The sequence below is a fragment of the Stegastes partitus genome, unplaced genomic scaffold, assembly GCF_000690725.1.
Source record: "Stegastes partitus isolate 25-593 unplaced genomic scaffold, Stegastes_partitus-1.0.2 Scaffold7, whole genome shotgun sequence".
Lineage (NCBI taxonomy): Eukaryota > Metazoa > Chordata > Actinopteri > Pomacentridae > Stegastes > Stegastes partitus.
This window is the reverse complement of record NW_007577738.1, coordinates 1480129-1496819: the sequence shown is the minus strand read 5'-3', so window position 1 is coordinate 1496819 and position 16691 is coordinate 1480129. Positions and strand designations below refer to the sequence as shown.

At 40.8% G+C, this 16691-nt stretch overlaps 1 protein-coding gene across 2 annotated transcripts; it reads left to right on the top strand.

Annotated features, from left to right (window-relative positions):
• Positions 1-3313: 3313 nt before the first annotated feature.
• shox (shox homeobox) lies at positions 3314-11430 on the top strand. Of its 2 annotated transcripts, none has more exons than XM_008282351.1 (6): positions 3314-3560; positions 5267-5475; positions 8624-8681; positions 8903-8991; positions 10769-10981; positions 11338-11430. In XM_008282351.1, the coding sequence occupies exons 1-6, from the start codon at positions 3314-3316 to the stop codon at positions 11425-11427; spliced, it is 906 nt and encodes a 301-aa protein (XP_008280573.1). In that variant the 3' UTR covers positions 11428-11430. The 2 variants fall into 2 exon arrangements, with proteins under 2 accessions (XP_008280573.1, XP_008280580.1); XM_008282358.1 differs by lacking the exon at positions 11338-11430 and adding an exon at positions 10588-10601 and having other exon boundaries at positions 10747-11014.
• Positions 11431-16691: the final 5261 nt, after the last annotated feature.

The window sequence follows — 16691 nt, the reverse complement described above, 5'->3', positions numbered from 1 at the left end:
TGCCCAGATGTGTAGATCTGGTGTGCGATCAACGGGAGCAACGAAATCCTATTTCAGTCGTTGCTTTGCATTGCTACAGTATGTCCCCCACTTTATCTCCCCTTCCTCCATACTGTCTCCCCCCCCTCTCTCTTCCCTCCTCTCTCTCTCTCTCCCTCTCTCTCTCTCTATCTCTCTCTCTCTCTCTCTACTCTCCACCAGCCAGCACAGACTCATTTAAGTCTGCTGATGTCTTGATAATGTTCCAAAGCCTTCACAAGCAGGTAGAGGAGGAATTCCTCAGCTCCCTAATTAGCAAGAAATGGGCGATCAGGGCATGACTGGGTTTATGGACAGTAAAAGACACAACTCGCCACGTCCTGAAACTGAGCGAGGACTGCATTTTAGTTCTTACTACAAAAGGAACATGCTGCCTCTTGGAAGTTGTGGCGCTCAGGCTATTTTTTTTTTTAGCACATTAAATAAAGTGCAAAGGTGGACTATCAGTATCTTCCAGGGTAGTTTTTGAGATTATGTGCTTAGCTAGTTCAAATAACCACAAAGACATACCAAGAATAACCCTTGTAGAGTGGTTGTGAATGTGATTTTATGATTATGAGAGAATGCAATGGTCGCAGCTGCTTACTAGTGAATGAATTAGAAAGGCAATTAAATTTTAAAAAATAAAAAATTAGATCTCTAACCTGATGATAGTATACACACTGTGTCATCATTAAAATTACAATAAAAAATAAATATAGCATGAACCCCAAACTATAAAAATACAGTACAATGTTGCAGCATAATAATAATAATAATAATAATAATAATAATAATAATAATAATAATAATAATAATAATAATAATAATTTCTCTGTTATGCTTTGCACTTTAATTTAATTCTATTTGTCCTGTGGCCGGACACACTGGCTAAAATAATCAACAATAACAACAGTGTAATAAATAAGTTAGTGAATAATTAAAAATAACAGGCTTTTGCTGGTGCAGCAGGGAAGGCGGGGTGTTGGAATCGTGGGGAATGAACGGCGAAGTGAAAAATATGATTGAGGCCCCTTTAAGAGTTTTTGGCCACTAAACTGTAGCGACACCAGCGTTGGTGCGTAAAGAGCATCCCTCCTGGATTTCTTCTGATATTCCTCCAGGCTGCCGCTGATTGGACAACAACATGCCTCAACGTCTGAGAGATAACATGCACTAAATATGTGCGCACTAAATGGTTAGAGGACGTGGACCTGAGAAAACCAGAGTTTACTACAGCTGCTGTTTAATTAACAGAGAATAAACTCAAATAAAAATGTAGTAAAGCTGAAGCATTAAATAGATACACGGTGCTGCACTTATTTTAATTAGGCGCTGTGTTCGTCATTCATATTAAACATGCGTTGCCTATAGGCCTTCTGGCAATATGTTTTCCTTATTATTCTGGGGGAATGTTTTGTTTCACGGAAGAAGAGCAAATAAGCTTTAGTGCTGAAAATACAAAGTGATGTTGAAAAAAAATACTTAATAAATGTACTTACATATGTGGTGGTAAATATTCTACATATACAGACTAATTGGTTTAAAATGTCAGATTGCGGGTTTTTTGAGTTTCTGAATGTGCAAACTGTCAAATCCAACAGGAACATATTTTAAATTACGCATTAAAATAACCACCTAACAAATAAAAATGTAGAATTCTATTTTTGATATCTTAAAGTTAGATGGCACACGCAAAAGTCGTGCGTAAAACTTTGGATATTCACCTTAATTTAATTTTAAAAGCCCCCGTTGGTGGATTATTTCGTTCCAAACACGTGCGCCCCCCTCTTTTTTTTTTTTCTTCGTAAGCGCCACTTCATTGCGGGATGATATTGAGGCACACGACTGGGAGCGCAGATTTGCGTCTTAAAGAGGATTTAGGTCTATTAACAACAAAAGGCGCAGTTCATGGCACAAGGGAGAGACCTCGACTTGTGCGTCAGCCGCAGCGATGTGAAGCGGGCTGCGCTGATAAATGGAGAGACATCAAACCGAGTCATTAGAGAGCTGAGATATGAGACCTTCACAGTGGCGGGCCCGCTCAGGGCGCAACACCCAGGGGATCCCACTCCTCTGCCGGCCTTTTGTGTTTGTGTGCTGGACTGATGAACGACTTAGATAACGTTAAGCCATTATGGGCTCACTTATTCCCATGAAAAAGCCTGTAAATAGAGGGAACATTTTTTCACTGCTGATATCTTATTGATTTCTATCCCATATTTGTGACCAGAAACCGCAGAGGATTACAAGCGAATGCACAAAAGGGAATTTACAACAGTTCAATATTAATAACAACATTATCCCTTAATTATGTGTTTCTTGCTGTTGAGTCAGTTTTGATTTCTAGTGTGTGTTTAGATGTATGTGAAATACACTTGTGGGCAGAAAGTTGCTGGAAATCACCTTAAAATCCCAAGAAATGAGAAGTTACCTGCACTAGAATTAGTTTAAAAAAATCTTATATTAATCTGTTATGATGTTTCACATGATTAGGGTTAGTTAGTGTATTTATGTTGGAGCAGATCTCTGTATTTTCTGTTAGTTCTGAGCTTTCAGGTGCTGGTTTGACTCTGCATACATGCGTTTAGAATTGTGAGCTAATCCCACTTTATAGATCAGCTGATATTCAACACAATCACAGGCTGGAGGTGGCTCATGGGCACAGATAAGCTTTCAAACACATTTGTCAACTCAACAAACAATAAAAAAAAAAAAAATCAAGGGGAAATTCCACAAACCCAGCATTCGTATCTTCCTAAATCGCGTTAATTAAATTTTCGCCGAATTAATTAGACGTAACAGCCATATACAGCCTCCTCGCAGGAGTGAGCCACCGTAGGCATTTTAATGACCCCGTAATTCAATTAACCGCCTCCATCAGTTCCATCATTGATTTGTGGAAGAAGGAGAAGAAGGAGAAGGAGAAGAAAAAAAAAAAAAAGCTGCTGAAAGTTGAATTCTGCAAAGTCGAGGCGGCCTGTAATTGCTCAAGACACAGAGATCGGAGGGAAAGAGGGGGTGGGGGGGCTGGGCTGAGTTGGCCGTGTATAAATAGTGTGCTCTCAAATACACAGTCACAACAGCAGGAGTGATCTCACCTCCTCTCCACCCCTTCTATCTATCGCTGCTGCCTGCCTGCCTCCCAAAAAAAAAAAAAAAAAAAAAAAAAAAAAAGAAAATCCAGAGCGTATCCGTGAGCAGAGCTGGTGTATATAGACACGGTAAGGTATATACTGAGAATTCACGGTGGATTTCCCCTGACCAGGACCACTACTGAGCCACAGAGCCGACCATGGAAGAACTTACGGCATTCGTGTCGAAATCTTTCGATCAGAAAAGCAAGGAGAGCAGCAAAGAGAGTATCACGTACAGGGAAGTTTTGGAGAGCGGCTTGACAAGGGCGAGGGAGCTGGGCAGCCCGGAGACAAACCTGCAGGACATAACGGAGAGCAACCACTGCCCGGTGCATCTGTTCAAGGACCACGTCGAGCTGGAAAAGGAGAAACTGAAGGACTTTAACGTTTCGAGGGCGACAGAGGGTAAGAGATTTATTTATTATTTTCTTTTCATTTTTCATTTAGAAGAAATGTTCCGTGTTGCTTGTCGGGCAAGTTCAGTTGTCTTGCACCGGGAGCGATATTTTTTTCTCTCTTTACAAATGCTTACAAATCTGCGCGTAAAAAAAAGAGTTGATGGTTTAAACACGTTTAGTTACTGTAGTTTTCTGAAAGTTAACAGATAATTCTGTTATTACGGTGATTATTTTACATAGCAGGAGGCGGGCCCTTTGCCTGGCCGTCGTTTTAACTGTTTAATGATTGTTTTCAGACGTTCAGTCTTTGGCTAAACGGGGGAAAAATGATCACAGGGTCTTTTTTAATACATTTTTTCTGATAGAACTATATTATATCTGTGCTGTTTGATATTGGCTTTACCTTTATTTGGATGGAAATGTAACATTTTGAGGCAATGCTAAAATATTTGGCCACTGTTAATCCAAGACGAGTGTGCGTAAAACTGCCGCACTCCACTTTATTTATCTTTTGTATTTTATACTGTTCTGTGCACTCTTAGGGGCATTTTATAATATAGCAGGCATTATTTGAAAGTTCATGTTATTTTGTGTGTTTTATAATCTAAAGCCCGCATGTGCTTTGCCATGCTACTTCTGGGGACTCACTAAATCTGTTTTTCAGATGTAAAATTGTGCGTAATTTTAAAATTCTGCCACTGAACACACTCATAAAATGGAAAAGCCTGTCTTTTATTAATTGTTGATGGACAGCTGGACAGGCCTCCTTTTCCCCTGTAGTCAGTCAGTGTGCAGTGGGCAGACTTGTAAACATTTAATAGGTCATTTTGACTTCTTTCTATATTTATGCTGCAACAAGAACTAAAAAAAGAGGGTCAGCTGTATTATTCTGCCTTCCATTAAACCCAGCCGACAGACATTGGTGCCTGGTTTTGTCTGTAGGGGGTTAATTTGATCAGCATTTATTTAAAATCAAATGGCTTTCAGTTTTGAGAGAAAAAGCACAATTTCACATCAGCAAACTACAAACAGTAAAATGCGACTGAACAGGCCAGTAATTGCCGCAGTTGTCAACTCTGTTACTAATAATAACACACTGATAACACCTAATAGCAGCCTACAGTATAGTGTAATAAAAATAGAACAGCCTATATAGTGACAGCTTTGCAGGGTAGTAGTGAGAATTACAGACATTTTACGGATTAATGATGAGAAATGGTAAAGCTAAGCCTTTTTATTTATAGCCTGAAATAACCTCAGTCTGTTTTACGCTGGCGACTAATTAGGCCCAAATCTTCTCCGTTTAGTCGAAGCTTAATTCTCTGCTCTTTAAATCGCTTATAGCCTTATTAGGCTTACATGCCATGCACTGACTGATCTACTTTTATAACGGCACTGACATTACCGCTGACTTATGGAGGCTGGAAATGCAGCCACAGGCCTCTCTCTCTCTCTTGAAGGAATAGGCTGCGTAATGTGTGTGTGTGTGTGTGTGTGTGTGTGAGTGTGTGTGTTGCTGTCAAATTGCCAGGCCTAAGGCCCCTGTCAGGGCCCTGTGTGAGGCTATATGTGCGACCTGCAATGCGTGATGTTGTGCGTGTGTGAATGAGAGAAGGAATAAAGAAAAGCGAGGTGTTTGTGTTTACGCAAAGCTTTCCATTCTTAAACGCGTCTTCCTCTGTATTTCCTCCCCCAACATGGGCCGTTTAACAGGGATATACGAGTGTAAGGAGAAAAAGGAGGACGTGAAGTCCGAGGACGAGGACGCACAGGGCAAACTGAAGCAGCGGAGGAGTCGCACGAACTTCACCTTGGAGCAGCTCAACGAGCTGGAGCGGCTCTTCGACGAGACACACTACCCGGACGCGTTCATGAGAGAGGAGCTGAGCCAGCGGCTGGGACTGTCCGAGGCCAGAGTGCAGGTGAGGATTTCCTTTATGCTCATTTTTCTAAAACAAAAAACTCATGCACTGGAAATCAAATCAATGTGCTGCTGCTGCTGTGAGAGCAACAGACACGTTTTTCCTGCTAATATTCCTGCAGGGACTGGAGCCTCGACTGCGCCTTTGTTTGCTGGTGACTGTTTTTTTTGGTGTTGTGAAGCGATATTAGTGTCCTGTAAAGACTCAGGCAGAGGCTAATGTAGTTCTTAGCTGTATGAGAGGGTGAAGTGTTCAGTTCATCACTGCGCTCTGTGGGAATTGTGTTAATGATCTAATCAGCCCTTGATTTATGCTGCAAACAAACACCGTTATAATTAAGAAAAAAAAAAGATGAAATAATGCGCCTCATTAAGGAGAAAAAGCAGACCTTATGGATTCATCTTAAAACAATTACCACATCAGAAAACCTCCTACATAATACAGCGATGCTTTTATTTATTTCTAACATTTAAAAATAAATCTTTAAAGAATCCTGTCAGCAGGGTTTATCGTAATGTGGATTTTCGATCTTATAAAAGCATTTATGTGTCGTGTTTAAATCATAGCGCAAAGCGAGGTTTGTCATTAGTTTCTTTTGTGATATAAAATAGTTTTGTGTATTCTGAAACATGCAGAAAACTCAAAGGATGCGAGCTATAGTGTACAAGCAGGCTGAGAGATTAAAAACAGCCCCAAGTCTAAATACTCCAGTAACATACAAAACACTGGGTTTTTTAAAGTCCCTTCTATTTCATAGTGTTTGTGGCGTCCTAAAGGGAGTTTTGTGCAAGTATCTGCAAAAATTGCTGCACAATTACTGTGGATTTGAGGATTTGTTCCATGAATCCATATTTAGACTAAATATTAAAAACGCCAATCAGGGGGATTTTGTTTCCTCTGCTATGCGATTAAAAACAAGGATTTTTTGGGTTGTTTTTTGTTTAATCGGCGGTGTGTTAGTATCAGTCATTCCTGTCAAACAAGTGTAAACTGCCTTGAATCATCCTGGATGTACCGACCTACTGTAGGCCTGCGGACTCCTACTGTTACGACCCGAGCAGGCTTGTATGGAGGTGGGGGGGCGGGGGGGAGGCAGAAAAAAAAATCCCAAGCAATGATTAAAATGAATGAAGAGCCTGAATGGCTGCTTCAGGGGACGCGCTCTTATGTCAACTCGTATCCCTCCTCATTTTCTTTGTAATATCTGCCACTGGCTTGATGTAGTGTCCCCATAAAAACAGATTAGAAATAATTCAATTGTGGGCCAACTCTGCTGCTGTTCAGCTATGTCTAACAGGATGAATAAGCCCCATCATGGAGCTTTATAAGCCCACCGACTACCATTTTGAGCTCGAACACTGTCGGACCGGGTTGACAGTAGTCGCCTATAACACGGAGGGGAAACGCTGTAATTATGGCAAATAAAGTGTGTTCATAAAAATAATTTATGGTGTAAATATGGCTGATAAGGAGCTGGCAGCTCGCTGGAGCGTGTTTCTTTGGGTAAATCGCGCAGAATCCGTGCGCTTCTTTAAACATTTTCCCTTTTAAAGACACTTGTATTTTTTTTTTACGCACACGGACATGTGTTGTGTGTGTGTTTTTTTTCTTCCTCCTCTCCGGGTTTAGTGAGAGTGAATTGCAGCAGAGGCTGTTGCAGGCTGTGAACCTGCGCTCCGAGCAGCTGTCAATGAATCTAATTGAAAGTTATGAGAGCTTGGTGAGGAGCAGGCAGTAATTCGGTTAGGACTAATATCTTTGGGTTTCTGGCGCGCTGCTAAATTAAATGTCATTATTCACTGTCTCTAATAAAAAATCAAAAAGGAAATGAGATTAGGGTATTTGTGAAGCGCATCATTGAGTGGCCCTTAATGAAGAAATAACTGTCTGAACCAGTGTAGTTCACTTTGCTTAACATACTGGCGCGTAATTGGAATTGATCTCGGGCCCGTCTAATATTAGCCTTGATTTATCTGAGGGATTACTGTGCGTCTATGCAAAATCACCTGGGATTTTCATAAACACCTTTTTTTTCTACCATCATTTACCATTGTGGAGCCGATAGCTCACAGCAAATACAATCATGACAATTTATAGTAAATAATAATAATAAGGAGGGCATCCTATGAAATTATTTTACTTTAAGTTTATCTCATTTACAATTGCTAAAAAGGTTGATGGAACGTCTAAATGCTGTGATATAAAATAAAAAAAAAATACATTTCTAGGATTATTTCTGGTGCATTCGAGCAATACATTTTTATTTCCTCGTCACTTTTTTCTTGCTTCCTGCTCGTCCCAGTCCCTAATAGACACTTTATCGACTGCCCTCTTATTGCTCTTCCATCGACACGCAGCTGAACGTCGCTTTTACGCAGCTTCCAAACGGCACCTCCACTCATCCTCCTCCTCCTCCTCCTTCTCCTCATCCTCCTCATCAGTCTGCGCCCTTTGTGGTCCGCGACCAGCCGCTAATTTCGCATCTGTAAATGATAATCATTGCGGGGTCGAAGGGGAGGGGAGATAATGTTATTCAACGAGGCAAATTAAGTTGATGGTGATTAACAATAGGCCGCAGCCTGCAGCCTGCTGCTGCAGAGACAGGCAGCAAATTGGAAGGTGCTTAACGAATTATTATTATTATTTTATCATCTTAACGAAATACAGAAACAGTGTTCTTGTAATACACCATCTATTGTGTAATTGTGGTGTGGTGTTTTTTTTTTTTTTTGTTAAATATGAAATTTATAGTAGTTTTGTTGGGTTTTATTATTTAAACCTTTAATTTTATGATTATTTCCCATAATAATTTGCTGAAATGTTGCATATTAAGTTTTTTTCCCCCTGTTATTTAGTTTTTCCAATCTGAATTTATATTTAACCTTTTATATCCACTTTTTTATTCTATCATTCATTCACTCTAAATAAGCTAAATGAGATGTATTTCCTCAGGTGTAAGCTGTCCCTTATTCTTCTTTTTCAAACATCTGGCCTTCCCCTTAATTACAATATTATCCTAACAATTTGGATACGACAATAAATAGGACATGGATGTGTATTTGTGTTTATTTATTTATGTGGTTAAATTGGATTTAGTCTTCTTTGAGCATATCTAATAAATTTCATATTGTTGTTTTTTCAATTGCAGGTTTGGTTTCAGAACAGAAGAGCAAAATGTCGAAAACAAGAAAACCAGATGCACAAAGGTAAATGTCTTCTGAATAATCTCTTTCGTCTTCTTCTTATTTTGGGGTTGTTTTAGTTTTTTTTTTCTTTTTCTTTCTTTCTTTCTTTCTTTTTTTTTTTTTTTTAACAATTTGACACAATTTGACCATTTTTGACTGCATGTGGAAAAACTCTGACCTACCTCATCTCACATAACAACAACTGTCTGGCTGTCTGACAGACATCTTTCCCTTCTCTCCAGGTGTTATTCTGGGCAGCGGCAGTCACCTCGACGCATGCAGAGTTGCACCCTATGTCAATATGGGTGCCCTCCGGATGCCCTTCCAACAGGTAGGCCGCGCTTTTCATATTGGCTGACAAAGCTCGACAAACGCAGAAAAAGCCTCCAGTCAGGGAGCGCAAACTGAAGTTGAATTAAATGTGGAAAAGTTCAAATAAATCCAGTTGCTGAACAGAGGTGATTAGTCAGCATGTTGAGATGGGATACTTTGTATTTGTTGGAGGTGGCGGCTCAGACCTGAGTGCACCTTTCACCTCCTGCCTGTGTGAAGGTAGGCTGTGCAGGTAGAGGAGAGCTGGATGGACAGTTGATGTGCTGCTATCTGCTTTTGCGTCCTGGCTGCTGTGTTGTCTGTTTGACCCTTGTGAAAAGCAGCGGCCTAATTAAGCCAACAGTACGGCAGGCGTGAGCACATAAAAGAGATGATGAAAGCGGGGAATGGAGTGGGCTCTGATGGATATTGGCGTTGAGCTGCACTGGCAGGGGTGGAGGCTTGAGGCCTGCATACAGAGAGAGGCACGATGCACGAGGCGGAAGCATGCTCAGACTCAGATATCACAACGCAACATATGCATATAAAACAAGCGGCTGGACAGGGGTTTGGTCGGTTAAGGTCACAACTCGTACCTGCAAGGTGTTCTTGTCTTTCTGCACTGTCAACAAGAAAATAAAGGAAAAATCATCATCTTCTAAAGATGGCGAACATTTGTGTAGTTGTGCACAAAGATAGAAACAGGACACACAAACACTCTGAGCTTTCACCTGTTCCGTCAGAGTCCGGATCAATTTCTGTCATGACTCCACAAAATCAAGTTTCTTTATTGGTTTTCCATCAGGGCTTCTGCATTTTAATCAGACGTCTTTGCGCCACATGTTTTCACATTATTAGTCACAGATGCAGTGTGTTGCCTGCTTTGTTGGTAAATGAGATATGTGGAAAAGTTTGTTGTTCGCACAAGGTTTTGTTTGGATGCCACTGCTGTGCTCAGCAACTATTAATTTGCGGTTCAAATTAATTTTCCCTTTCATTTAGCGACTTCAAAATAAGTCACTTTTGGTATTTTTATGCCAGTATGAAAGGGAGCAAAGTGAAAAAAATAATATTTAGTCAAGTTAAAACTTTGACTTTCTATCGTTCTATTTTGGTTGGAGAAGAAAGCATGAAATACTTTAGTTTTCCCACTTCTTCCTGTGGTGTTTGAAACACATGAGAAATGGCAACAGGCTCAGCTCTCTCCCTCTGAAGTAAGCGGATGCTTAATTTTCACCTACTTCTTATAAAATAATTGCCAAGAATGTGAAAACTGATATCCTATGCTCCTTATGGTTTCTTTTTCCCCTTGACTCAGGAATATGTCTGGATAAATATTTATAACTCCAAATATGTGAATATCTTTTTAGTGCAAAATTGTTTATTTATGCAATTGAATACATAATCAGGATAACAAGACTGCATATTTCCAAGGGTATAACGGAGTCCTCAGTCTGAATTAAACAAATCTGTTCTGGGTCCTAGAAAGACTTTGATTCTAGACGATTAAATTGGATGTGGTGTCTGAGAGCAATGTATGATTCATTAACTTTTAGAATAGCTGACATGAAAAAAGGGCTAAAGCGCAGAGTGCAGCCCTTAACTATTTTCTTAGAAAACACACTGTAAGCAACAGCTTTGAGGGGGTAAAATTTGAGGGGGAATTTAATAGTGTCAGACTGTGAAACCTAAATCCTCAACTCTACACACACACGCACACACACACACACACGCCCGCGCACACACATGCCCTGAGGCGCTCATGCTGACTAACTTTATATTTTGCTGCTCTGCAGGTCCAAGCACAGCTCCAGTTAGATGGGGTGACCCACTCCCACCCCCACCTGCACCCTCACCTGGCTGCTCATGCTCCCTACCTGATGTTCCCACCCCCTCCCTTCGGACTACCAATCGCATCTCTCGCTGACTCGGCCTCCGCAGCGGCGGCGGTGGCAGCAGCTGCCAAAAGCAACAGCAAGAACTCGAGCATCGCCGACCTGCGACTCAAGGCAAGAAAACACACCGAGGCTCTGGGACTCTGACCCCACCGGGCTGCCCCTCCGCTCGCCTGATGCCCATAATCGCCTCTCACACAAGACTGAGCCTGTGAAAGGGCCGTGACACTCACAGCTAAAACTAAAATAAACAAAAAACACTGAGTGAGAATGAAAGAGAGGAACACATACAGAGAGGGGGGAGACAGAGAGTGTGTGTGAGAGAGAAAGGGGGAGAACAGTGGAGGAAGAAAATAAAAAAAGAAGGAGGGAGCGAGAAAATTGTCACAAAACCAGCTGCCAAAACAAACCACTTGTAGAGAACGGTAATTAAATACCAATGAAATCACCTTTTACTTTTCGCCCAACAGGCAGGACTTCTGCGGGGCCAGTGGCTCAGTCCACTCCAGGCACAGATCACATCCCAAGGACCGTACAAACACATGTGGATGTCTGTCTGAGGGCCGGCCGGGGCCCGTCAGACCAGAAGACGTTAGAACAAAGCAAACTGGCAGGCAGCAGCAGGGCCAAAAGCAGAGCCTCGCTGACGCTGGCTGCCGCCATGTTGACAAGGGTTGAGCTTTGGGGAAAACAGACCCACACACCACCTCACGAGGCATTGGAACGGCTCTCATCTTTTACCCCCCTCTCTCCCGCCCCCTCTGCCCCGCCGCCCCACACTAGAAAAAAAAAAAAGAGAAGAAAAAAAGAAAACATTTTTAAAAAAAGGCCATATTTGTCTCCAACCACTGTGTTCCCTGCTGCTGCCAAGTGCATGAGCTCTAATGGAGGACCGTTGTGGGACTGGTCTCCATCCACACCTGACACAAACGCTCGTCACCTGTTTTTAACACTGCCATTCAACATGCCCACAAATCCCCCTTCAAAGTCAAAGGTCTCCATTACAAGTCTGATACTCCTTCCTCTTATGGACTCGTGCTGTAACAAAAGCAACAATTCCTCTATTTTTTCTTTGCTGCAGAGGGGAGAGACGTTATTCTGCGTTGCTGGGCATGTGTCACGGCGAGACTTGGTTCGCATCACTCCTCACAGTGTGCTCTCTCTCTCTCTCTGTGTCTTTATTTCTTTCTGTTTATTGTGTTGTATCTTGGGTAAAGAAGTGAAGATAGCCTTTGCACTTCATGTCGTGTACGTGGGTGTTTACAAATGGCACTACAAGCAGATACTACTTTACTAATTAAAACGGGGGAGCGGGATTTGATATCGTCATGTGATCAGCGAAACAGGACATTATCTTGGATAAAGGGTATATGGGATTTTGATTTCTTTTCTTCTTTTTGTAATTCTGAAAATATGAAGAAAGCATCAGTCAAACTGAAATGCAATGGTGTGCAGTTTAAGTGCAATACTGTAAATAGCAAAAAAGTAAAAACAGCTAGCAGTTAATCCTCAACGATAAAGAGACCCAATGACTTTTTTTCTTTTTGTTGTGTTTTTTTTTCATGCACTGTTGGAGTGTTGAATTTCTTTGCCAAACACGCCAGTTTTTCTTACGACAGTGTATATTTTGTTCGAGGAAAGTCACTCAAAACCAGGTGCCATATCCCACATAACCTCCTATGTATTCAAACTGTTTTGTATACATCAGGCACAGCTGTCACTTGTTGAGGAAGACATGAGCACATTTTTTTGGATGCTGCAGAAATTAGGGTAAATAAAAAGTCTCTTAACTACTCTACTAACAACAATTCCTTTATGTTTGGATTTTGGAAAACTATTCATGTTAAAATCAACAAATCAGCACTGTAACCCCCAAACCAGGCAGTTGTTTACGATATGATTAGCTTAATTTTGCATGTTATATGTGACATTTCATCTTTTGAGTTCCAAATAATCCAGACTGTATTTTTTACAAATTGTACCAAAACATTTGGATGAAATTCAAAGATTAGTTTGAGAACCTTTTTTTAAAAACACTGCTGTCAGAGCTGCGCTAAATACGTAGATCGGTTTCCGGTCTACGTACCTCTAACAGTCTCCAAACAACATTTTCTGTGTTAACAGACCTCCATTTAGAAATGTTTATCTATGTCTCCATTTTAAATTAAACATATGGGTGTTTTATTTATTATTTTGTCTGAAAGTTTATGAAAGATGAAATAGTTGAACTACAAGTGTACATTTTTACATGGCTTTGCATTTATTTTTGTATGTTTTTTTTAAGTGTTAAATTTGAATTAGGAGGTGTGGCTGTAGTGCATTGTTTGCCTAAAAAAAAAAAAAAAATGTAGCGTGTCCGAGTTTACAAACATTTCAGGGATGGTTGAATTAAACAATACTCCATGGAATTTGTTGTACCCATTAAAATGATTACCATTTCATATGCAAGCATGCCTAAACATGAATCATCGTACAGTTTGTTTTTCCCCTTTTGATTCACAAAATATGAATGTACATCTTGTACAAGTAAACTATCAATAAAGTTATAAATATTTGTACTTGAGTTTTAAAATACTTTGATAACGTTGAAGCTCCAGCAAAGAAAAACTCTGGGTTTTCATACACAACGTGATGCATGGCTGCTGTGGAAACATACTTTGCAATTTAGCCTACGCAAGAACACAAACAAGACGATAATCCCCGTAAATTACTTGGAAAGACAGCGCTAACCACATTTTCGAGATAATAACAGCAGTCCGGGACTAATCCTCTTCCCTAATGTCCTGGGTATTTTTCGTGATGCAGATTCATGTTCCGCTCCGTTGTCTCGCTGTCGTGTTGTGGCTGATGCTCAGCAACTGTCTCAACCTATGGATCAATATCAATATCAGTCCAGAGTTTGACATTCACACAGGCTCCACGTTAGCCGGCTCGGGCTCATCACATCCAATCTGTGCCACACACCAGCGGAGAAAATTGAGCTGCTATAAAATCCAGATGCAACCCGTTTTCTGGAGGCTCCCGCATGGGTCCATCTCTTTCTCTCTCCCAGTGTTTGTCAGAATGACACAGATAGGATTGGTATGGAAAGTGGGGCTGTAATGTCGTCAAATAGAAGCAAGATGGCTGTAACTGGAGTGGGGAAGCCTGCATGTGCGGAGGGGGAAAATAGAAGGCAAGCAAGAGATTTAAGGGATACTGTATGTATGTCATGTAATCCTCTCTGACCTGGATGCTCAAAGAGGAGCTTTTGTCCTTGTTTCAGTGATTAACTTTAAGCAGATGACATCAGAAGGTCAAGAAATGTTCATCAGCTTCTGCATTTAAAGTTGCGCACATATAGCTGAACGCTCCCACCACACATACTAAATTTTGCACATCTAAAAAGAGTCTGTTTTTTAAGTGTATTAGCTTCCTCTGGGAGCCTAATTCCAGATGTGTGTATACAAAGTAATTGCACCGTGTGCTATAGTGGCTTATTGTCCGAGCCCCCGTACAGGAATTAGCCCAAATGGCGTCCTGTTGAGTGCGGTACCCCCTAGAAGGTTGCTGCACGTTTAATTTGTACCTCTTTGCTCATACATCAAGATTGAGTGATATAGTCGCAGACTGATGGCTCCGTATTTACCCGGTGACCTCCTCCGGCTGAGGCCAGGTCTGGAAATAACAGCATCCTTTTATGTGTACTAATAATTAGCAAGGCACACACGGCCATCCATCAACCACCAATGAGCCGTGGCTGCTTTGTCAACATGTTCAAGCACATAACGCTATTTGTGTTGGCCACGAGTAACAAATACACAATAATATATTAACAGAAGAGAGGACTGTGTGTGTGTGAGTGTGTGTGGATATTCAGTCTTACATTTACATCTGGTTTTATTGCTGATGACCTTTTGTTGTGTTGTTGTTTTTGGTGGAGAATCTGGCTTTTAGTTTTGGACTGAATTCTGCTCAAATTCATAACTGATTGTGGTATAAATGAGCACATTTCTCAAGAAACATTTTTAAATTTTTCCTTCTCGTATTTCTTTTCCGTCGTCCGGTTTCGAGGAAGCCAGATCTCCACAACATGTGAGTCCCAGAAGTCTGTTACCTCGGTGCTACGCCCCACTAGCCTATCAGGGGTCAAGTGCTCAGGGGTCACGTGAAAATAGTTTTTATCACATTTCATTCTCATAATCCTCTTTGAAATGTCACACACAACTATGATCAGACGGAATGTAGGCTGTCGTAGCCTCAACAGAAAGCTCTGCAGGGCACCGGTAATGGTGTGAAATGACAGAGCTCATGGGCCTGAGAAGACAGCGTATATTTAGCTCAAAGACACCAAGTTAGAGCTTTTGTCATGCTATATCACAATAACTCAAGGGGGGCTACTTTGCAGCAACTCTGCACATAACAGTCTGCTTGGTTGAGCTGGAGAGTTGTTTTTTTTCTTTTTTTTCCACCACCAACTTTTGTGGTTCTTAAATCCCGAGTAAATCCTGTTCCGGCAGTTTCAGTTGTAGCTTGAAGTGAAGCCACCCAGAGAAACCTCAGCTGAAAACAATCGAGCTGAAGTGCTGAAGTCACTACGGTCGGCCGCGGATCAAAGGCCGCCTTTCATCCCGGTTTGTTTGGGTTAGACTTTGGTTTGCTTTGTTGGATAATGCTCATAAATGTATCTGGAGTCATCAACAGTGCAAAACTATATTAAAACTAACATTTTAAGTCTGGGTCAACACTCTGTCTTTTTTTGTTTTGGTTTGTTTTGTTTTTTTTTTGTTGCAATGGAAAGTGTCAAGAATTTAAACTTAGAATATTAAGAGGGGGAAAAAAAAAAGTGAAGCATTAAGTTCACATTCCGTCCAGCTGTTTATGTTACACTCATTAGCCATTTATTTCCACTTTAAGCATTCAGCTGGTGTTGTTGTAATCCAAGTAAAGTTATTGAATAAAAACACAGTGTTTTCTGTCCTATTGCGGTGTCAATTACAAGTCATTACTAAATCTATCTGCTCCATCGACAAACACTTTGTGTCAAAATAAAAAAAAACAAAAATAATTTCATCTTAACATTGCATCAGTCACATTCCTCTGCTGTTTTTTTTGTTGTTGTTTTTATCAGCATCTATCACACTCATTTATCACATACTCTCTCTGCAATAGGTGTGGTATTTAAAAGACAGATGTAGTAAGAGATAAGAAACATAAAATACAAGGTGGCTCTGTTTGGCTTGTTTGGTTTGGGCTTTAATCCTCTGCTTGGTTCTGGTTTGACTGGCTTTCTGTGATGCGGGGTGTCGTTGCAGCTCCATCCAGTGGGCTCAGAGTATTTCTGACCGCAGCTTTTCCATGTTCTCCTCTAGTTTCAGCCTCTCCGCTGCCAGACGGATCCATTTACGAGTTGGGAACGGTCTCAGATTAATGGCAAAGTCAAATGGCGGCCAAGTCAAAGTTTATTCTCAGTTTAATGACACTAAAAAAATGATCAAACAAGCTGACATGAATAATGTAATGGATTTATTTATGGAGTTTCAAGACACAACGTTACAGAATTTATTAGGATTAAAGAAACATTTACCTTTTTATGTATGAATCGGGCTTTTCGCAGAAGACATTTTGACACGTCACAGGAGTAAAAACGCTGGTGTAAATAATAAAATGATCGATGGCTGCATTCCATTTAGTTTAGGGTTCTATACTGTCAAACTAACATGGCACACTGGGACACCTGAAGAGATGAACCCCTGTGTAAATGTTATTGGTAAGACTTGCTTTTCTATGACAAGACAAAATGTGTGAATATTTCAGATTTTTACAATTTACAACCAGTTATTCT